Genomic DNA, 23,445 nt, shown 5'->3' with positions numbered 1-23,445 from the left:
AACCAGTAACCATACCTTTAATCAATTCGACATGTCCACGATTTTGTGTAAATATGTAACATTACATTTGTTGTCTTGTTGTCAGGGAGTTGTCAAACCTGCAGAGCAAGATCCAGAAGCACGCGGCGTTCGAGTCGGAGCTGGCCGCCAACAAGAGCCGCATCGACCACGTCGCCAACACCGGGGAGGAACTCATTGGTGCGTACTCGTCTTAATAATATTAGATAACTGACCAAGTGCAAGTCAACTCGCTCTCGAAGAGTTCCATAGCACTATGTTTTTTAGTTTTAGTCTTTATTATTGTAGCAGCCATTGAAGTAAATGCATTGTAAATGAGCCCTATGACAGACGGTCAGACAGCGGTATTAGGGTTCCGTTTTTATACATTGGGTACGGAACCCTAAAAATTATAAACTCTATTTTTACTATCATCGTCATTAATAAAATTTACTTAACTTTCGGCGTTCGGCTATCACAATTTATAATCGTCGCTATAATCGATAAACTTCGTAAAACTTAAACCTTGTTGGCAACATAGATTTTTGTGTTGAAAAGCCGAAATTACTACAATATTTACTTAAAATTTAACTATTTAACATTATATCAATACTTAATTTGCAGAAGCCAAGCATTATGCGGCACAGGAGATCGCCAGACATGTGGAAGATCTGGAGAATCTCTGGCGGGAACTACAGGTAACGTACAACCAACTCATTGCAAACATTATAGACGTATGCAACTAAATACAAAATTAAATCTTCTCCTTATTCGATTGATGTTATTTTATGCATATTTCTGAGTTCCCAACCGCATAGATTACTTACTTTAAGTTCTCTTATCCTTGCAAAAGTAATGAATGAATATCTGTGCAGGCGTTTTCAATTTAAATAAGTAGACGGATAAGTTCATACATCTTTCTCAAGTAGTGAGTGATTAGAACACCATCAACATAACTATTCTTAGAAATATTATCCTGCAGCTTATTACTAATATGCTATTTTAGTTATGACAAAGGCTGGATAAAGTGGAAATTCAATAAACAATCCAGTTATGTTAAATTTCTATGGACGAATTTCAAACGGTATCATGTACAGGCGGCAGCGAAGCTTCGTCGCGAGCGGCTGCAAGAGGCGTACCAGGCGAGGGTGTACCTGCGTGGCTTGGACGACTTCAACGCCTGGCTCGACGAGGTGGAGTCGCAGCTGCTTAGCGAAGACCATGGTGAGTGCGACATTTTGGTCGTTTTCAGTTTTGTTAAATAACAATTGATTGCAGGTTATAACTGTCACATAAATATCATGTTTAATTAAAAAGATTCATTATTAAACTTTATGTTTTAGTGCAATAATTTACAAATATTTCTCCCTTCCTTATTTATTTATCTGTCACTTTATTCTCACTCACGATAACTTTTTGTTATGGTCACCTGTTATATATTTTGTGTCGACTTTTTTTCCTTTCTTTTTCTAGTTTTCTGTCACTTTATCGTTACTCACTCTACATTTTTCTTATTTCCTTCTCGTTACATATAATTGTACACATAACAGAAGATGTACAAAATTATTTGTATATTCAAAAAAAAAAAAGAAATTTAATGTTTAAAATTTCTTACTTTTTTACCCAGCAGTGGGTCAACAATAAGTCGGTGATTATGCTTATCATAATCACCGATTGATGACGATTGATGAATGTTTTTTTTAACTAAAGCGAAACTACTAGAACATTCTATTTCTGTACACGTAGATCATTTTCTTTTCAATTGTAACGTATATGTTGTTCCATAGGCAAGGACCTAGCATCAGTGAACGCGCTGCTCTCGCGGCACACGCGGCTGGAGCAGCAGGTGAGCAGCAAGGGCGACGCGGCCACACAACTCGCAGACAACGCGCGGCAACTCGCTGATAACGGACACTTCATGGCCGAGACTGTTAGCGCGCACGCGGACAGGGCGCTTACCAGGTTCGTATCAAATCAAATTATTTTTTGTTATTCAAAATAGGTTCTTTAGGACCCTTTTTGAAAGTCAATACAACTACCACCACTTCACAAGGTTTTTCGTTATGGAGAAGAAGCTAGTAGTAGTTCAGAGAGTAGTAGTACAGAGAATAAAAAAGAGCATTAAAAATAAATATAGTACAAATGACTACATATTCCAACCTGTAATTTCTTTTAGAAGCCCCTGTGGTCGGAACATTTATATGATAATCAAACAGGTTTGTAGTTTATCTAGGAAATAGACATTCATTTACGTTTACTTATATAATGTGTTGTTGCGATGCGTTTCATACTTGTATAATGTTTTTTGTTGCGCTCCTTGCCTTTTACTGTAGGATGCATTGTAACCGGAAAATGATTAAATAAAATCATTAGCTTATTAAGGGTGGAATTTATCGAAAGCCTGTTTAAAGTTTGCGTTAAAGCTAAATATAACAATAACTTTGATGGAATTTAACCATTGCAATAATTTAGTGACAACAATTTATTAGTCATCATTTCATCAATCAATCATGTCATCAATGTCATTTGTATCGCTGTTACTACAATTTTGTGTAATTTATCATAATCATGTTAAAAATAAAATGTACTTACTTCTGTTATAGAATCATTTTGAAGTCATCATATTTTTTATTATTTACGTCAATACACAGTACATTTTCACTGTGAAGATGTCAATTTCTTTTCTACATATTTAAAACCCTATTTGTGCTATATAGTACAATTAAACTATATATTCAACCTCGTATTAATAAACGTAATGTTGCGCAGATACCGCCAGCTACAGGAGCCAATGCAAATCCGGCGCGACAACCTGGAAGACGCAGCATTGTTACATCGTTGGGAACGCGACGCCGAAGAGGAACTCAGCTGGTAAGTTGATCCGCTACTCGACAACAGATGGCGCTGTACGTTTCTACTTAGTGTCTGATAACAGATGGCGCTACATGTTCTTCTTGTTGGTGTCGCTCAACAGATGGCGCCATATGTTTTTAATCTGCTACTCGATAGTAGATGGCGCCACATGTTTTTTTATATCTACTACTCGATAATAGATGGCGCTAATTTTCGGTTCGTCGATAACGTCAGCGTTATAAGTTTTAATAACTTGATAACAGATGGCGCTACAAGTATCCTTAAATCACACTATTTGAAGTGTTCTAAATACAAATGAAATCGAATAAAACGATTTTTAGTGACATTAAAATAACAAATACGACTTTCGGGTTCGTGGCGTGTTTCTTATTATTATTTTTATTTATCCCTTAGGTTACGAGAGCGGGAAGCCGCTGTGAGGCTGGAGGAGGCAGGCGCCACGCTGCCCGAGGCACAGGCGTTGCTTAAGAAACACACGGCGCTCGAAGCTGAACTCATTGCCAGGTAGGTAGCTCACGGGACATTATGCATCCCATATTAGTGTCTTCCTGATTGTGAATTAAAGCCTGTATCAGGCGTTCATATTAGTGCTTTATTATTACAAACGTGTGATAGATAGGTTAGGTATTCCATATTTAGTCATATTAGTTACAATAGAAATTTTAGGTAGCGGCACACGAGTCATTCCACTTCAGTTTTAATTAAAGTTTCATAAAAAATGAAGTATTATCTATTACTTTCATGTTCCAACAGAATTTTTATTAGCGGCACATTAGGCATTCCATTTTAGATTTATGGAAATTGGAATAAGGTGTGATTTACAAATGTGATACAAAAGACTAAACAAATTAAAAGCGTCTCTTATGCTACTTTCAGAAATATTTTCTTTAAGTTGGTAGCTTTAAATGTTTTCAAATCAAATCAAAAATATTTTATTCTAAGTAGATTCTTTACAGAACTACTTTTGATCGTCAATTCACGTTTGTTGCAGCAAATACTATATTATTTATTTTAAACATAAAAACAAGTTAGTTATGTATTTTTTATTATTGGATTTATAGTTATTTATAGTATATTTTTCTTTTCTGAATTGATTGTCTTATTTATTATTAATTTGTATTGTAACCGTGCAGTTCCTTTATTTATTTTGTCTATTTGCAATTGTACTGCGTCTTGTTATTTTCCTAAATAAAGTATCTTTTTTCTTACTTTCTACATTTATTTATTCATATTATTTGTTAACAGAGAGCCGACAATCAACGCGGTCTGTGCCCGAGCAACCGCGCTCGCCCGTCGCGGACACTTCGCGGGCGCTGCGCTGGAGAACCGCGCGCGGGAGCTGCGCGCTGCGCTGCGGGAGTTGTTGGACGCTGCAGCGCTGCGTACTACTGCGCTGAGGGAACGCTGCGATTTACTGCAGGTACGCTGCGTTGCTTTGTATAATATAGAGACAGAAAGTTGCTTTTGTTCACTCGAGTTTAAATTTTAATGTTTAGGTTTTAACAGTGCATGACAAAAGTGCTTTTAGTGCTAATAGTAAATGTATAATTTATATGTATTTAATGTATAAGTTGATATTAATGACATGACTTTATTTTATAAATTTAAAACTAGATTTTTATATTATATTATAAAGAAGTTAAATATTATTAAAAATACTTGATTGAATAAAAAACTGAATTTTGCGATGGACTTGTTGTACTTCTCAAGTTTTAGCTTTGTCGTGTTTTACATCTTTTCGAAAAATTTGATTATGAAATACATAAAGACTATTAATATTTAAAATTTTATACCTAAATAAGTTACATAGATTTTTTTGAATTTGTTAATTTTGAATAAGTTATAATTATAATTGCAAGGTAATTGTTTTGTGGTCTCCTTTCATGGAAAATCGACCATAATTTTTTAAAAATCTATCTGCTCTACACAGTCCTGCTATTGCTTTATTTGTAATAACGTAGCAATGATGTAACTACACTACAATGTTATGTCTGTGTGCAGTTGGTGTCGGAGGTGTGGGAGGCGGAGGCGTGGCTGGCGGAGCGTCGCGCGGCGCTGGCGGGCGGCGACGCGGGGAGAGACGCGGAGGGCGCCCTCGCCCTGCAGCGCCGCCTCGCCGCGCTGCTGCACCAGCTGCACGCCTTCCGCGCCACGCTGGACAAGCTGCAGCGCGCCGCTGACGCCGTGCCGGTCAGTGTACACCCTCCATACTGCCGTGTGCAGCTGGCTGCAGCGCCGCCTCGCCGCGCTGCTGCACCAGCTGCACGCCTTCCGCGCCACGCTGGACAAGCTGCAGCGCGCCGCTGACGCCGTGCCGGTCAGTGTACACCCTCCATACTGCCGTGTGCAGCTGGCTGCAGCGCCGCCTCGCCGCGCTGCTGCACCAGCTGCACGCCTTCCGCGCCACGCTGGACAAGCTGCAGCGCGCCGCTGACGCCGTGCCGGTCAGTGTACACCCTCCATACTGCCGTGTGCAGCTGGTGCAGCAGCGCCGCCTCGCCGCGCTGCTGCACCAGCTGCACGCCTTCCGCGCCACGCTGGACAAGCTGCAGCGCGCCGCTGACGCCGTGCCGGTCAGTGTACACCCTCCATACTGCCGTGTGCAGCTGGTGCAGCAGCGCCGCCTCGCCGCGCTGCTGCACCAGCTGCACGCCTTCCGCGCCACGCTGGACAAGCTGCAGCGCGCCGCTGACGCCGTGCCGGTCAGTGTACACCCTCCATACTGCCGTGTGCAGCTGGTGCAGCAGCGCCGCCTCGCCGCGCTGCTGCACCAGCTGCACGCCTTCCGCGCCACGCTGGACAAGCTGCAGCGCGCCGCTGACGCCGTGCCGGTCAGTGTACACCCTCCATACTGCCGTGTGCAGCTGGCTGCAGCGCCGCCTCGCCGCGCTGCTGCACCAGCTGCACGCCTTCCGCGCCACGCTGGACAAGCTGCAGCGCGCCGCTGACGCCGTGCCGGTCAGTGTACACCCTCCATACTGCCGTGTGCAGCTGGCTGCAGCGCCGCCTCGCCGCGCTGCTGCACCAGCTGCACGCCTTCCGCGCCACGCTGGACAAGCTGCAGCGCGCCGCTGACGCCGTGCCGGTCAGTGTACACCCTCCATACTGCCGTGTGCAGCTGGCTGCAGCGCCGCCTCGCCGCGCTGCTGCACCAGCTGCACGCCTTCCGCGCCACGCTGGACAAGCTGCAGCGCGCCGCTGACGCCGTGCCGGTCAGTGGGATACCACCTTTATGAACATGACGCGTTGAGCGGATACGTCTGTAAAGAGCCGTCAACCTCGTGCTGATTAGTATAACATCCGCCTTACTTAAGACGCGTTTGCGTACAACAGTGCAGTACGAGACATACGACTGAAAAGGGAAAATGTATTACATACACCATGTCACAAAATATCTAAATTATTATGTTTGTGACAGATTAAAAAAAAAATCAACAAATGGAATTCCTCAATAACCTCCATTAACAACAGCTAAATATCGCAGGAGCACGTGTCCGACGGCGAGCAGGTGAAGAAGAAGATGGAGGAGCTGAACTCCACGTACGAGGACATGCAGCTGATGGCCGCCAGGCGACAGCAGCGGCTCGAACAGAGCCTGAAGTACTTCAAGTATGTACAAAGATGTTGATTACTTTGCCGTCGTATTGAAGAACTTAGTATTTGCAAAATTATAGTTTCGAGAAAAACACATTTAAATAAAGGATTGCTATTTAATCTAGTACAGATATTACATTTTTCGTTATGATTTGACCGACTTCCAATTAGAAGACATTTTTTTCTTCCTGTCATAGTCTTCTGGATGAAATTTCAAAAAGCTGAATTGCGCCAAAATGTCGATTACTGCGTTCTTTGTAACGATGCAGAACTATACTTATAGAAATGAGTATACATTTAAGATAGTAAAACTCGGGACGACACTGAAGTGTGATACTTTGATTTGGAATTTTCAACTTTGTAATATTGAACAGCAGACAAGCATTCAGCCCACCTGATGGTAAGTGGCTACTGCCGCTCATGTACATTTGTATTCAATCTCAGATAGAATTAGATATTCCTACTAAGTTATACTTTTTTATTTACTTTACATTACACTTAAAACTCGATCATAACCGTATGATATGTACGTATGTACTGAAAACAAGTCGCCGGAGTCTTTTATATCTCACAGGCATCGGCAGAGACTGAGTGCGGCCGTTTTTGCTGCTATACTGTATCGTTTACGTGTTTTTTATTATATCGCTTCTATTATTGTAATATTATTATTTTTTTTTAGATTTATTTTTTTTAAACTTTATTTTGCAATATTTAAACCTTATTACAATATTATAATAATTTAAACTAAATTTAAAACAAATAGTAATAAAAATATTTACAGTAATCAAAAAATAACTAAACTATAATAAATAAAATAAATGAGCCAGATCGCTGCCCCGCGGTAGTTTACCCAAGACACTAGCAGCATTACCTCGTTGTATTGCCAAACTTATTTGTTGACCGAGGTAAGTATATTATTATTTTTGTATGTATGTTGTAATTTTTAGAGCATGTAAAATAAATGTAGTTTTTTTCTACGTACGCTAACGTGTGGTTGTGGCGTGGCGCAGGTTCGTGGGCGAGTGCAGCGAGGTGCAGGAGTGGGTGGGCGAGCAGATGGCGGCGGCGGCCAGCGAGGAGTACGGCCTCGACGTGGAGCACGTGGACACGCTGCAGCAGGCCTTCGACAACTTCCTCGCGCACCTCAACGGTAACACACTCACACACCACAAAATAATAATAAAAAATACTTTATTTCTGTACATAAAATAAAAAACATACAACTCTACGAGGTAGTACGATATACAAATTATTTACACAATATATGACTAAAATATAATATAAAGGATACCTTGACCACAAAAGGGGAATTTATATAGACGCTATATTACTTGAATTCATAATCGCATGCACTTTGCCAGACTAAAGACATTCTGTGCGCGAACTTTCCATTGTATATCCCTTTTCAAATGGAGTGTCAAAATTTCAAGGGATGATACATACAAGCGTTCATACCGCAAATTTAAAATCTCATGTATTTTAACAGACTAAATGCTTTTTGTTGAGTCCAGTTTACTCTCGGACTTACGAGTGCACGTCTTAACGCAATTGAAACACCAAAGTTTGTTACGCAATTATTTATAGCCATAAAAACGTCACACAAGTCACGCGGAGGTGCAAATTCTGGTTTAGATCTCACTTAGAAAGCATGAGAATTTGCTGTCGAAACAAAAAGTGTAATTAATCTTTAGTGCTAAACAAAATAAGAAGTTGAGTAAAAATGTCTAGATTTAACGGTAATATTGTAGTTTATGTACTGCAAACTCTGTTATTTCCGTAAAACCAAATACTTTGTAGATCACATTTGTCAACTCGCAATTTATCGGGAAAATTATCATGATTTACGCGTCTGCTTAAAAACATGTAGCGCATACAGAATGCTTGCGTACGAGGATTCCATCTTCCACACAGAAAGAATTATCCGTGATAAATAACGATTTTCGGTCGGAATTTGGATATTTCCATACTTGTGTTGTGGCTCCGTGACGCAAATCTCTTAATACAGGGCTAAGACAAAAATTCGCGATAAATTCATACATTAATATTAATGTTATTCTCCAGCGAACGAGGGTATGATCGAAGCGGTGTGCGAGTCTGGCAGTGCTCTGCTGGAGGAGAACACGCCCGAGGCCGACAAGGTGAAGCAGAAGATGGAGGACATCCGCGGCCTCTGGGACGACCTCAAGGAGCTCGCCATCGCACGACAGGAGGTACGCCTTTATCTTATACGAGTTTTTGCCCGCGGCTTCGCTCGCGTTACGAATTAATATTTCCATCCCCTATTTTATCCCCTTGGGGGTAGAATTGATCAAGATCCTTTCTTAGCGGATGCCTACGTCATAACATTTACCTGCATGCCAAATTTCAGCCCGATCCGTCCAGTGGTTTGGGCTGTGCGTTGATAGATCACTATGTCAGTCAGTCACCTTTGAGTTTTATATATATAGATAGATATAGTACCTGGATATAGTACCTGTGTTGTAATAATACAACAAAAATACCGATTATTTGAAATAAAAAGTCACGAGTTAAAATATTTTTCTCACCTAAAGAAGGAACTCGAAAAAAAGAGAAAAATAAAAGAAACACCTTTATGTGCAGGGGCACATTACTATAATTGCTGGGTTGGAAGAATTGAAATCCCTTGTTTTACTCTTGTTCCATTTATTCCTTTGTTCCATAGGTCTATTGCCAGTACTGAATGAAAATTTGAAAATCTGGCCTATTTATATCCCCGACTCAAGTACCACAACTAGAAGTAGGCTTAGGCAGGAATATAGGCCTTTTGGCCAATTACAACTATTTCCCGTTATTCTATGTCTAAACCTGTACGGACCTGTACGAACCTGTTCAAACTGTGGCCTTGAATCGATGATTCACAATAATAATAATAATAATCTATTTAATTTGTTTAGGAATTTACATATTTCTATTTAAACTTCTATTAAAACCTAAACTATTGCAAAACCTATTATAAATGACACCTATACCTATGCCCTATAAACTATTACGAAATATTTATTTGAATACATTTACAAAACTTAAACTATTATCTATTTTCCCTATTCTATTAAATCCTATTATATACTAGTAACAATAAAACATAAGTAAAACACTATTCAAACATAATAAAAACATCAATAAATTACATTAAAAACTATCAGCTGTTTACGTAACTACGTCTTACTGCTATGATCAGCTGATCGAGTTGGAGTCAGCTGTTTAGCGTCGGCCATTGAACTATACAATATTAATCAGCTGATCGTAAGTTACGAATAATGAAGTCTTTATTTATTACAACTTATGAACTATTATTAACTATAAATTAAGTAAACAATTTCAAACTTATAATTACGTCGAATCTTGAGTCAGCTGTTCGCGTCGTCCCGCACACTTTATAAGAGCAGATATTCTGTGAACATTTCAAGTGTTTATCTATTACGGTTCCGAAGATAGTGCTCTGTGACAGACGGACAGACCGCGTAGTTTTAGTAATAGGGCTCCGTTTTTACCTTATGGGTACGGAACCTTAAAAAAATAATCTTAAAAATAAAAATGGGTCGCCATCACAGAACTATATCTATATAGGTCTGTGGTCGCCATACAAGAAACCACTATTCTCCACTGTATTTAGGTGTTTCAGCGTTTATTGCACAATATCACAATAATAATGATAACATTTGCTAAAAATAAAGTTTCATCAAATCGATAGTTAGACTTCATTATAATATCGTTACTGGAAAGGACGTAAACCGTACGATATAATAATGATTTTCGAGCGTAGTAAATGTCGGTCCTGTGGCGCAATGGATAACGCGTCTGACTACGGATCAGAAGATTCCAGGTTCGAATCCTGGCAGGATCGTTTCCCATTTGTTTTTTTTATTTCTCAACATTTTTTGTAAAAAAAATGATAATAATAATAATTGTATATATTATTTTATTGCTTTCAACATTTTTATATCTAAAACGTCAGATTTAGAAAATATATTTTTATTTTATATATGATACGCCATTTATTGTGGAAGGTTTAATTTATAATTAATTTATATTGAAATATTTAACAAATGAACCCATTTATAATAGACATTTACAATAAAATTGTTAAATAAATAGTAATTATTTAAACATTTTAAATTAAAGGACTTTATTTTTTTTATTGTAAATAGTGGTACTATGTCGTGAGCCTATTCATATTATAAAACTTTTTTTGAAATCTAGTCGTAATAAATATGTTTGTAACACTGTATTGTAATTTCTCTCTAAGTATTTTCTTATAGAATAATAAGAGAAAAGTAAAAGTTTTTTAAATCTCAAAGTATATACAATTTTACGTTAATCAATTAAGTTATAGTAAAAAGATAAGTATTTGATTCTCGGCGTAATTTCGGGCTCCTAAAACCTGAGCCTGCGATTTGAACCCTGTATCTATAGATGAAAGAGTTGAATTTCAAACCACCACTGGGTGGAATCTTAAGGAAAGTCGTGGCAAATATGATAAATCGGGCACAAATTTGTACCAACGCTGGTGAAAGACACTTGACAGATATTGCACGACTCATGTTGCGAAGCATCAGAGAGTGCTTTACGATCGAAAAATTTTTTTCGCTTCATTTTGGCGGCTATTTTTATTATTATAGCCTTGATAGTTCACGGAATCAAGATATTTTGCATACTATTTTCGAGATAATTTAATGGAGATTAATTCCATACTTTTTAAAAATTGATTTACTGCAATAGAATTGGAAAAAATCACCAAAATAGGTCAAAAAATTTTCCTGTCCGTCATGTGTGAAACCTGAAAACACTGTAACTTGTGAAAAAATCCATCATTTGAGTTAAATTTTTTTTTTTTAAATTCTAATCGACGATTGTAGGTCACTGAATGCGAATGATTAATTAATTCAGTGTCGTTTAATTGCAATTAATAAAAAACGAAAACTACAAGATTGTATATCTATAGATATTATGTACATTTATTCCACCAGGGGCGCTTGTGCAGTACCTTCTTCCTACTACAGCTGTTTTTTCGGCAATTAATTTTGAACGACTTAAGTCTTTTTTTTTATATTTCATAATTAAATGAGCATTATGAGTCGTGCACTTTTGGATTTTCCAAACTTTCTTGTTTCATATTTTCTAATTAGCAAAAAAAAGTTACAGGTTCTGGAAAACATTTCTATTACTCAAAATCACCTTCTTTATTAGTACGAAAGTTATTCAAAAACAAAATAGGGTGATTAATTTTGCGCCACTGAGGGCACTATTGTTTTATTTCTAAATGTCTCACAGGAGGAGAAAGGCTGAAATGTGTGGGCATTTTGTATATAATATAACTTCTTTAGCTTTTAGAATCGCTCTCAGCATTCCTGAGCATCATTATGCTTCGTAGCAAAAAAGTATAAGAATGTTTTTTTGGAGATAATTATATTATGATGTACGATGTTTGTGTAACTTATTTTACCCTAACGGTTACTGTTTACAAGAACTAAATTAAATTATTCTCAAAATATACCGGTCTGCTTAAAAATATGCTTATTTAATTTCTTGGCATGCCCAACAAATATATTCTCGGAAACATTACCCTCCGTATTCCTGCAAAATACGGATATAATATATGAATTTTATTTTTTTCTATAAAATAGTAAATGATCATGTAGATTGTAAGTGATCATTGTCGCCTCTAAACATCTATTAATCAATTATTCAGGCCTTGAGGGTCAAATCCGAAACTATAAAATTAGCGAAAAATGCTGAAAGGAATTACGAGGCCGAATTTGATTAAAAATATAATTGCATCATTCGTTTTTTTAAAATATCTTTGTCCCTAGCCGGGAATCGAACGAGTATATTTATGTGTGGTATAACGTTACACTATGTTCGATCACGAGCACTATTTAATCAAGCCCGCTCACTTTCTTTCGAGAATCTCTCCAGAACCCGATTCTTATCGCCTTTAAATATTTTTTAATAATAAAGTTTATTTAAAAACAAAGACTACAGCAATCATTACAACAAATCAGGTATACTAATTAAGACAAAGTTAATTTAGACATAAATATACCAACTATTTTACGGATAATGGATAAATTTGCGTAACTCGTACTTTTCTTGCGTTCTCGCGAAATTCTCGCGGGAATGTGGAGCGGGCTTGAGATATCTTATCGTGGTATAAACGTCCCGGTGTTCGCAGGCGCTGGCGGGCGCGCGGCAGGTGCACGAGTTCGACCGCGCGGCGGAGGAGACGCTGGCCTGGGTCGCGGAGAAGGAGGCGGCGCTGCTGCGGACGCGCGCGCTGCATCGGTTGCGCGCGCTGCGGGCCGACCTCGACGCCATCGCCAGCGCGCACGCTCGCCTCGCCGCTGAGGCTGACAGGTTATTCTATGTTTATTTACGATTATAATTATATTTAGTTAATGTCTAACGTACAGCCAGGCAAGTACAACCCAACGTAGTGGCCGACAGATATCGCCAGACACAGAAAGTCGACTAGAAGACTAGATAGACTAGACGATTGGAGTCCTATCTGAGGTCGGCCCTTTTTTTAGATATTTGAGATACATTTTTCATCATCGTTTAAGATGGTTTAAGCAAGTGGTCATTAGTTCCTAATATGCATATAAATGAGAAAAATCATAGGTAGCCTAGGGTTTGAACCTCGGACCCTTCGGTCAAAAGGCCAAATTCATTAACCACTAGGCTATCACTGTTAGATAAAGCTACTACCTGACACACAGCTCTGCTTTTACCACTTGATACACGGCCCAATGCAAGCATTGATGAGTTCGAGCTGCCCAGGACTATAACGGAAGGCTGACACTATGGCGGATTATTATTAATCAATGTACCCAATTATTTGCTTACCAAAGATTTACGTTTAACAAATTCAAACGTCGGCAAATATCGGTTTGTAAAACGAAAATTAGATTGATTAAATTATGAATAACGAGCATATAATAACGTGAATAACGAGCATATAATAACGTTAATTAATTAGAATTCTGAAGGTGGTAGAACCCTTTGTGGTTCGACTCCGGCGGCACCACCGCCACACCTATTTCTACCTAATAACAGCAGTGTTAGGCGCTGCTGTGTTCCGGTTTGAAGGGTGTGGTAAGGGAGACAGACTTTTCCGAGGCGTTCCAGCTTAGTCCTCAGGGGTAGCGGCGCATCTGTGGCCGACCTCAGGTAGGAATATCTAATCCTATCTGGCGGCAGTAGCCACTTCCCATCAGGTGGACTGCATGCTCGTCTGCTACTCTTATATTATAAAAAAAAAAAAAAAAATATGAATAACGAGCATATAACCTCTAATCCGTGTCCGCAGACTGGGCGCGGCGTTCCCGGACGCGCGCGAGCACGTGTCCGCGAAGCTGGAGGACGTGTCGGAGGCGCTGAGCGCGCTGCAGCGGCGCCACGCGCACACCGAGCACCAGCTGCACCTCGCCGACCAGCTCAAGGCGTACTTCGACACCTACCAGGAGCTCATGTCAGTACACAGCTTTATAAGTATTCGTATACTTTAAAAAAAAAGAAAAATAATTATTATGAAAAAAAGACAAAACCTCAACTGAAGATCCGGTAAGAAACTTAGTTCTTACCGGATCTTCTCAGTTGAGGTCGCGTTCCGTTCCGGTAGTAGTTTAAGAAAAAAATATTGTAACTGACAATTTGTAAGTGCCGCTGTTACAAAATAAATATATTTAATTTCATTTTGTTGAAATATTAAATTGTCGACACGTGTCGTTGCAATATTCTTGTTATGTGTATTCATTTGTCTTAAATCTGAAACGAATGGTAAAAACTTTTTTAATTATTCACGATAAAAACATTATTACGTTTTTTAAGTAAAAATATAAATCCATTTTTGTCCTACTCCTGGGCATTGGTCTTTTACAGTGAGATATAAGGATGGAATTTAGGTCACAGATCACTATGCCGCCCACTTCCGAACAGATAACCTTCAAATAAAATTTAAGGAATTTTAAATTTGATTACTTAGTACTACCTAAATTTTCATTACAAGTAAGACCACAAGGCATCGCTGATTTGATTACAAAATTGTCAAATAACACAAAATAAAATACGCAAATTTGTACGAACTTATTTATTTGAAAACAATACATGAGTATTTCACTTTATTCCATCGATTATTTTCGCTCACCCCAGGGCATGGACCAACGAGACGCTGGCGCGCGTGACGGCGCCGGAGCTGCCGGGCTCGGGGCGGCTGGGCAGCCAGAAGGACCTCGCCGCCGTCATCGAGGCCATCCAGGACAGCCTGCTGGCCAGACACCGCGACATCAAGGTCGAGATGGAGGCCAAGGAGGACTCCTTCCAGACCTTCTATAACGACGGTGAGTTGTAATCCTATAGTCTGTTTCATAATTAGGTGTCCAAAATGTAAACAAAGGTGTTGACCTATCAAGAAAATATGGTTCAAATGGTAGTTTCTTAGTTTTGTCGATATTAAAATAATAAAACAATAATAAAATTGTAATCTAAATAAATTAAGATTACAATTTTATTTACAATTTTATTCACATTTTCTAATATTTATATCACCTCAATTTCGTTACATACAGTAATAATAATAAAAAACAAAGTTTATGGTATAAAATTAAAATGTGATAATGGTAACACAATCGGAATCCAATACATTTCTTTTGCCGTCATTTTTAAGTTTCGTAGTTGATATTATTCATTTTCGTGATTGTGATCGAACTGGAATGTTTTCTCGTTTACATAACGCGTTTGTTAAATTGTGTATATTTGTTAAAGTTTTAGTTTTTTGTTGAGTTTGTTAAAGTTTTTGTTTCTTGTTAATTTTGACAGTGACATTTCTTTGTTTACATTTTAGACACCTAATTATGAATCGGACTATAGTTTATTAATTATTAAAAAAATACTATCGTAATATTAATACATAAGTTTTACTATTGTATATACTCTATAATATGTTTATTTGTACACATTAGTTTTTGAAAGTACTAGTCGGTCGAGAAAAAAGCTTTGAGGATTCTATAATCCATTTGTTGAGGAATTGGATTATAATTTATAATCGAATTAAAATTTATGATTTAAATGGAAGAATCGTCTTGATCTGTTTGTAGCTTGAGCATCATGTGGTAGATAATGCAAGTGGTAGATGCCCGTTTTTATTTTGCTTATGAAAGATACAAATCTGTATTATTTTTATCTTCTATTTTTTTCAAATTTCGCTTTCAGAGTTTGTCAGTGATGAAAAGGGGGTAGTTGAAATAAATCATAGGTTTTTCTTCATGTTAGGGGATAGCGGCGCATGTGTGGCCGACCCCCGGTACGAATATCTAATCCTATCTGGGGTTGATTACAGATGTCCATGGGCTGCAGTAGACACTTACCATCAGGTGGACTGCATGCTCGTCTGCTACTCCATATTATAAAAAAAGAAAAAAAAAAGGGGGGAGGAAACAAAACACAATTTCTCTCGTGATGTTACAACAGAGTTTTTCTTAATGTTACAATATTTTAAAACGAATAAAAGCGGAGATTAATGAATCTATTTGTGTAATCAGGTGAGAAGTTGGTGAACGAGGGCCACTTCATGTCTGACGAGGTGCAGGAGCGCATGTCCGCCCTGCGCGCGCGGTCCAGCGCGCTGGCCGCCGCCTGGGCCGCGCGCGCCACCATCTACGAGCAGTACCTGGACGCGCTGCTCTTCAAGCGCGACGCGGACCTGCTCGACCACTGGATCTCCGCCAGGTAGGCCAGGCCGGACCCTGCACAGTGGGCCGCGCGCGCCACCATCTACGAGCAGTACCTGGACGCGCTGCTCTTCAAGCGCGACGCGGACCTGCTCGACCACTGGATCTCCGCCAGGTAGGCCAGGCCGGACCCTGCACAGTGGGCCGCGCGCGCCACCATCTACGAGCAGTACCTGGACGCGCTGCTCTTCAAGCGCGACGCGGACCTGCTCGACCACTGGATCTCCGCCAGGTAGGCCAGGCCGGACCCTGCACAGTGGGCCGCGCGCGCCACCATCTACGAGCAGTACCTGGACGCGCTGCTCTTCAAGCGCGACGCGGACCTGCTCGACCACTGGATCTCCGCCAGGTAGGCCAGGCCGGACCCTGCACAGTGGGCCGCGCGCGCCACCATCTACGAGCAGTACCTGGACGCGCTGCTCTTCAAGCGCGACGCGGACCTGCTCGACCACTGGATCTCCGCCAGGTAGGCCAGGCCGGACCCTGCACAGTGGGCCGCGCGCGCCACCATCTACGAGCAGTACCTGGACGCGCTGCTCTTCAAGCGCGACGCGGACCTGCTCGACCACTGGATCTCCGCCAGGTAGGCCAGGCCGGACCCTGCACAGTGGGCCGCGCGCGCCACCATCTACGAGCAGTACCTGGACGCGCTGCTCTTCAAGCGCGACGCGGACCTGCTCGACCACTGGATCTCCGCCAGGTAGGCCAGGCCGGACCCTGCACAGTGGGCCGCGCGCGCCACCATCTACGAGCAGTACCTGGACGCGCTGCTCTTCAAGCGCGACGCGGACCTGCTCGACCACTGGATCTCCGCCAGGTAGGCCAGGCCGGACCCTGCACAGTGGGCCGCGCGCGCCACCATCTACGAGCAGTACCTGGACGCGCTGCTCTTCAAGCGCGACGCGGACCTGCTCGACCACTGGATCTCCGCCAGGTAGGCCAGGCCGGACCCTGCACAGTGGGCCGCGCGCGCCACCATCTACGAGCAGTACCTGGACGCGCTGCTCTTCAAGCGCGACGCGGACCTGCTCGACCACTGGATCTCCGCCAGGTAGGCCAGGCCGGACCCTGCACAGTGGGCCGCGCGCGCCACCATCTACGAGCAGTACCTGGACGCGCTGCTCTTCAAGCGCGACGCGGACCTGCTCGACCACTGGATCTCCGCCAGGTAGGCCAGGCCGGACCCTGCACAGTGGGCCGCGCGCGCCACCATCTACGAGCAGTACCTGGACGCGCTGCTCTTCAAGCGCGACGCGGACCTGCTCGACCACTGGATCTCCGCCAGGTAGGCCAGGCCGGACCCTGCACAGTGGGCCGCGCGCGCCACCATCTACGAGCAGTACCTGGACGCGCTGCTCTTCAAGCGCGACGCGGACCTGCTCGACCACTGGATCTCCGCCAGGTAGGCCAGGCCGGACCCTGCACAGTGGGCCGCGCGCGCCACCATCTACGAGCAGTACCTGGACGCGCTGCTCTTCAAGCGCGACGCGGACCTGCTCGACCACTGGATCTCCGCCAGGTAGGCCAGGCCGGACCCTGCACAGTGGGCCGCGCGCGCCACCATCTACGAGCAGTACCTGGACGCGCTGCTCTTCAAGCGCGACGCGGACCTGCTCGACCACTGGATCTCCGCCAGGTAGGCCAGGCCGGACCCTGCACAGTGGGCCGCGCGCGCCACCATCTACGAGCAGTACCTGGACGCGCTGCTCTTCAAGCGCGACGCGGACCTGCTCGACCACTGGATCTCCGCCAGGTAGGCCAGGCCGGACCCTGCACAGTGGGCCGCGCGCGCCACCATCTACGAGCAGTACCTGGACGCGCTGCTCTTCAAGCGCGACGCGGACCTGCTCGACCACTGGATCTCCGCCAGGTAGGCCAGGCCGGACCCTGCACAGTGGGCCGCGCGCGCCACCATCTACGAGCAGTACCTGGACGCGCTGCTCTTCAAGCGCGACGCGGACCTGCTCGACCACTGGATCTCCGCCAGGTAGGCCAGGCCGGACCCTGCACAGTGGGCCGCGCGCGCCACCATCTACGAGCAGTACCTGGACGCGCTGCTCTTCAAGCGCGACGCGGACCTGCTCGACCACTGGATCTCCGCCAGGTAGGCCAGGCCGGACCCTGCACAGTGGGCCGCGCGCGCCACCATCTACGAGCAGTACCTGGACGCGCTGCTCTTCAAGCGCGACGCGGACCTGCTCGACCACTGGATCTCCGCCAGGTAGGCCAGGCCGGACCCTGCACAGTGGGCCGCGCGCGCCACCATCTACGAGCAGTACCTGGACGCGCTGCTCTTCAAGCGCGACGCGGACCTGCTCGACCACTGGATCTCCGCCAGGTAGGCCAGGCCGGACCCTGCACAGTGGGCCGCGCGCGCCACCATCTACGAGCAGTACCTGGACGCGCTGCTCTTCAAGCGCGACGCGGACCTGCTCGACCACTGGATCTCCGCCAGGTAGGCCAGGCTGGAAAACTGCACCGTCACTGACACGATGGGAGAAGCCAAGTTCGTAATAGGACCTCCACTAGGGTTGATCAGGGCACATTAAAGTGCCAGAAGCCTTTGAGGTTCCAATCCGGCGGCACCATCGCCACACCTTATAACAGCAATGTTAAGCGCTGCTACATGGAAACATATTTTTTCAAGGCGTTCTAGCTTAATACTCAGGGGTAGCGGCGCATCTGTGGCCGACCGGGGGATATTTACAAATGTCCATGAGCGGCAGTAGCTACTTACCATCAGATGGTTTACTACAAAAGCTACTATAGCCAAAGGGAGGTAACATACAGAACATACACATGAACTTCAATAGAGAAGATGGTTTTAAGTTAGCCCAAACGTGGAATCCAGTGGTTAGTTTATGCAAGTCACAAATAGTGCAAAGTACGGAGCGTAAGGATATTGTCAGTGTTGTGTGTCGTGATATGAAACCTAGAAAAGAAAAACGAACTAGACGTAGGGTAGATAGATTAATCTACCACTAGTACTTGTCAACGGTTTCTCCCCTCCACCTCAGTTTCGCCGTGACCACGATCCATGCAACTGGGTCGAAATATCGGCAATATAAAAAACGCATATCGTGAGTACCCGTTACATAATAAAATGTCTCAATTCCGCGATAATTTTAGTCTAAAATCAGGTAACATACAGACAGGAAATTTTCAAATAATCTGACGATATTTGAACGTCATTTGACACAAGTTTATAATTTGATTTTAAATTTAAATTCTTAAAATTTGTACAGAATACCACTGGTCCGCGACGGCAAGTACGGCGACAGCGTGGCGCAGACCGAGGAGCTGATCAACCGGCACCGCGACCTCGAGGAAACCATCGACGCGCAGAAGGAGAGGTTCAACGCTCTGCGACGCATCACCCTGGTGAGTGCTGGAGTCAGGAGTTGAGGGAACTCCTCGGGTTTTAGGAGTAGAATGATTTTGATAATTGGTATTCGTGTTATATAGGAATAGTATGGGGTGGAAGTTTAATCAAAGAAGTGAAATTGAGTTTTACTGTTTTTTGGATTTTATATTTAACTTAAGTAGCCAATAAGATCACTTTTGGTTGAGCAATTGTTAAGTGCATTATAAATAGTCGCGACAGTCAGTGTCAATTACAACTTTGAGAAAGCAACACATCTTTTACTTAAAAATTACACCCTCAAGCAAAACTAGTTCTTACACATTTCAACAGCAATGATCGTATTTTTTTGAATTGCGATAGGGAAGAATTGATATGCAAACGTATTGTCATTATTATTCAGTCTTTATTTAGCAGCAAAAACATGACAAGAAATTAAATCTTTGTTTCATTGTTCTCATAAGATCATGTACTTTTGTTTTTAATTACATGTAATTTGTGTACAAAATATATGTAATAAAACGCGCGCTTATGGTCAATGCATATATCAACACAAATATCCTGCATACAGGTGGAGAAAGCGTTCCAAGCACAGAAGGACGCAGAAGAAGCGGCTAGAAGAAAGTCCGCCGAGAAGCAGGAAGCTGACAGGTTACAGCAGGTGCGCAAGAGGGAGATGGAGCGCATCACAGAGGAGAGAAGGAGAGAGACGGCACCACCCGTCCAGCTCGTCAGGAATATCAGCCAGGAAGGGAAACCGGTAAGATTTTATTTTATATTGGTGTTATAAATTTTGTATTGTATAAAAAGGTTTTATAGAAGGCGTCCTATCTTATAGAAGGCGTCAGCCACAACGCCAACCACCTCGTTGGCCCTCACAAAAGCCTGGCTATGTTAATGGCGTATAGGTTTTTTTTAGTTATGCTATTGTTATTATTGAAGTAATTAACATTTAAATAGGTTCTACTTGGACCTATTTTGATTTCACCTTAAAATAGGTAATTATTTTTTGGTAGAGGTAAATTGCAAAATAACGGTGTGTGAGCCTAGAGAATATTTGCTTAGCGCATTACACGATGAGTACCGTGACCAAATAACATTTTTAAATTATCCTTTCTAATTATATTTGGAAGGATTGGTTTAGGCCTCAGAAATTGTATTGATAACTTCGCTGCAAGACGCTGCTGCATAGGTTAGCATGGATTTGATCGCCATAGGCGATATCTACTGCAAAAATGAAAAATTCTGATTTTAGGCCGATGTCAGAAAACGTTCTGTTTATTAATTTAAGTTACTCATTGTAAAAAAATATAATTGATTCTCACATATTACAGTTTTATTAAGACTTAGGAAAACAAAAAAGAATTTTAACATTATAAGAATTTAATCTAAATTATACAAAAACAAAAAAATATATTCTTTATTGGACGTATTAAATGAATGTACGTACGTGTGACGTATTATAGGAAGTAACGAATGAATTGTGTTGTTAGCAGCTGGAGGGCAGCGCGGGGTCGGAGGAGACGCTGTCGCCGGCGCCGCAGTTCGAGCGCCTGCCCAAGAACGACGCGCTCGTCAAGCGCGCCGAGAGCATGAGTGTGAGTAGACACAATGTTTATTACATTTACATTTTTCTTTTTTTTTATAATTGTATATTTTTTTATAAAAACTAAATTTTTATTATATTTCCTTTAATTTGCATGCTACCGTATTGTTAGCAGAATATGAGGACCTAAACTTTGTAATACCTGATTATCTACCTATTCTATGCAAATAAATTATTCTATTCTATTCTTAAGTTGGACATTTATATTACTTGCTGTATTTATGTTATTATAAATTGTTGTGGTAAAAAAAATGGTTTTGACGAACGCACGAGTAGTCCTATTTAGGTTTTCTTTTTTGTTTCTTTTCTTGTAGGAAATCCTAAAAATAATTAATTAATGGTATACCTGACTTTTAGGTAATTTATAAAGGCAATTTTGTCCATAGATAAGACATACATTTATGTCCTAAAAGTATTTTATAAAAAAAATGACATCTGTACATTTTTTGTGATCTGCCTAATCCTCCTTCTGAGATAAACTAAATAAGTTAATAGAATATATTTAGATTTTTCTTATCACAAAGCAGTCTTGAGGTTTACTTAAGGATTTATCTTTAGGTAGTCCCTAAGCGCTGTGACATGGCGCTCTTTAAGAGAGGTGAAAAAAGAACTTTCCTTCAAAGCCGGCTATACATTGGCAACTCCTCTGGTGTTGTAAATGTCCATAGACAACGGTGACTTCTTTCCACCAGGCAGCCCGTCTGTCTCATCGTTAGGCATAAATATAAAAAATAGTCTTGCGACTAGGTAAGTGTATGTAAAGTCTTTTTAAGTCGCAATAATAATGATGGTATGTGTCAGGTGGTGAAGTCTGCGAAGCGCACGCCGTCGTTCACGACGCGGCGCCGCACGCAGAGCTTCCGCAGACACCGCCGCGGAGACGCCGCGCTGCCGCCCGTCGAGATCGAGGGTAACACCACACAACATACGATACCACATGACACGATATGATACGATACGATACGATACAATATGATACGATACGATAACACACTTTCAAATCGTAATCACACACTGATTAACTAACTTCATGCACAATAAGAACCGTACTAGAACAAATGCTCAAACCGTTTCATACTGGGTTTAAAGTCAACAAGTTAACAATGAGATTCGGAATTCTCATATTTAATTTTAATTGAAATTCAGTTTTTAGCGAATTTCTTAGGTTTCCACTAAAGTTAATACGTGTGTACAAAAATGCATGGGCATCCGCTCACTGAGGAAATTTGGTTGAATTAGACCACTGTTTTTAAATTTTCCATATTAAGTATTTATTGTTAAGTCCGGTATATCCTCACCGTTTCCGTCAAAGAATAATCCATGCAAGGTTTCCCCACGAAAAAAAGTGACCAAGTGCGAGTCGGATTTGAAAGTTTTGCAAGGGGTCATGAACGTCGTCAATCCTCTCTTGGGACCGCGGCTGATCGATTGCCTGTCTTGAGCGACTGACTCAGAGCATCGACGGACGATTTCCGGCGTGGACTGTAGCTCGAGTGTCGTTCCCTTTATTGAAATGTATATGATGTCCAGGTTACATGGAGCGCAAGCAGGAGGCGGGCGTGGGCGGCAAGCGCGCCACGGTGCGCTCCTGGCGCGCCTACTACAGCGTGCTGTGCGGACAGCTGCTCTGCTTCTTCCGCGACGAGCTCGACTTCGCCAGCTCCAAGGCCGCCGCGCCGCCCGTCGCCATACTCAACGTGAGCGACACACACGCACACACACATACGCACGCACGCACATACACACGCACACACACACACACACACACACACACACACACACGAACACACACGCACACACACACACGCACACACACACACACACACACACGCACACACACACACACACACACACACACACACACACACACCATGCCCACTACAGCGTGCTGTGCGGCCAGCTGCTCTGCTTCTTAACACACACATATACACACATACATTAAAGGTATTAATTGCACATATGCAATATATCCAATAGTATCCAAAGTATCCAATAGTAGTTATCCAAATGTCCAATAACATAAATATAGAATGCTGAAAATAAGTGTATATAAGTAACAAGAAATATTAACGCACACATACACACACAGAACCACATGCATACACACATGCACACTCGCATACGCGCACGGTCACACACGCAAAATCTTATTACTTTATGGGTTACACACAGTTTACCTTTGTGTCATGACAACGCATATTCTTACTTTAATCTATGACTCTTTTTTTACTTAACCTCCGCATCATAAGTGATAAATTTATTTTTAC

General features: G+C 42.3%; 1 protein-coding gene and 1 non-coding gene across 2 annotated transcripts in view; both read left to right on the top strand.

Moving 5' to 3' along the window:
- kst (spectrin beta chain, non-erythrocytic 5 kst) overlaps positions 1–23,445 on the top strand; it is a 117,232-nt gene that overhangs the window by 71,642 nt on the left and 22,145 nt on the right. Inside the window, 20 exon segments of the mRNA XM_073085222.1 lie at positions 86–198; positions 622–695; positions 1,095–1,221; positions 1,785–1,959; positions 2,767–2,868; positions 3,265–3,375; positions 4,117–4,291; positions 4,873–5,061; positions 6,356–6,480; positions 7,476–7,615; positions 8,527–8,675; positions 12,659–12,840; positions 13,793–13,954; positions 14,635–14,822; positions 16,023–16,443; positions 19,457–19,592; positions 20,144–20,332; positions 21,066–21,170; positions 21,980–22,088; positions 22,709–22,875. Coding sequence (XP_072941323.1) covers positions 86–198; positions 622–695; positions 1,095–1,221; positions 1,785–1,959; positions 2,767–2,868; positions 3,265–3,375; positions 4,117–4,291; positions 4,873–5,061; positions 6,356–6,480; positions 7,476–7,615; positions 8,527–8,675; positions 12,659–12,840; positions 13,793–13,954; positions 14,635–14,822; positions 16,023–16,443; positions 19,457–19,592; positions 20,144–20,332; positions 21,066–21,170; positions 21,980–22,088; positions 22,709–22,875 — 3,139 coding nt within the window.
- On the top strand, positions 10,258–10,330 carry TRNAR-ACG (transfer RNA arginine (anticodon ACG)). The gene has a single exon. It is a non-coding gene; the product is annotated as a tRNA-Arg (tRNA).

The sequence above is a fragment of the Epargyreus clarus genome, unplaced genomic scaffold (genome assembly GCF_041222505.1).
Source record: "Epargyreus clarus isolate Ecla_fem2 unplaced genomic scaffold, WU_Ecla_fem_2.2 ptg000022l, whole genome shotgun sequence".
NCBI classification, from domain to species: Eukaryota; Metazoa; Arthropoda; class Insecta; order Lepidoptera; family Hesperiidae; genus Epargyreus; species Epargyreus clarus.
Note: the sequence above shows the minus strand (reverse complement) of the source record. Positions and strands in the feature narration are given on the sequence as shown.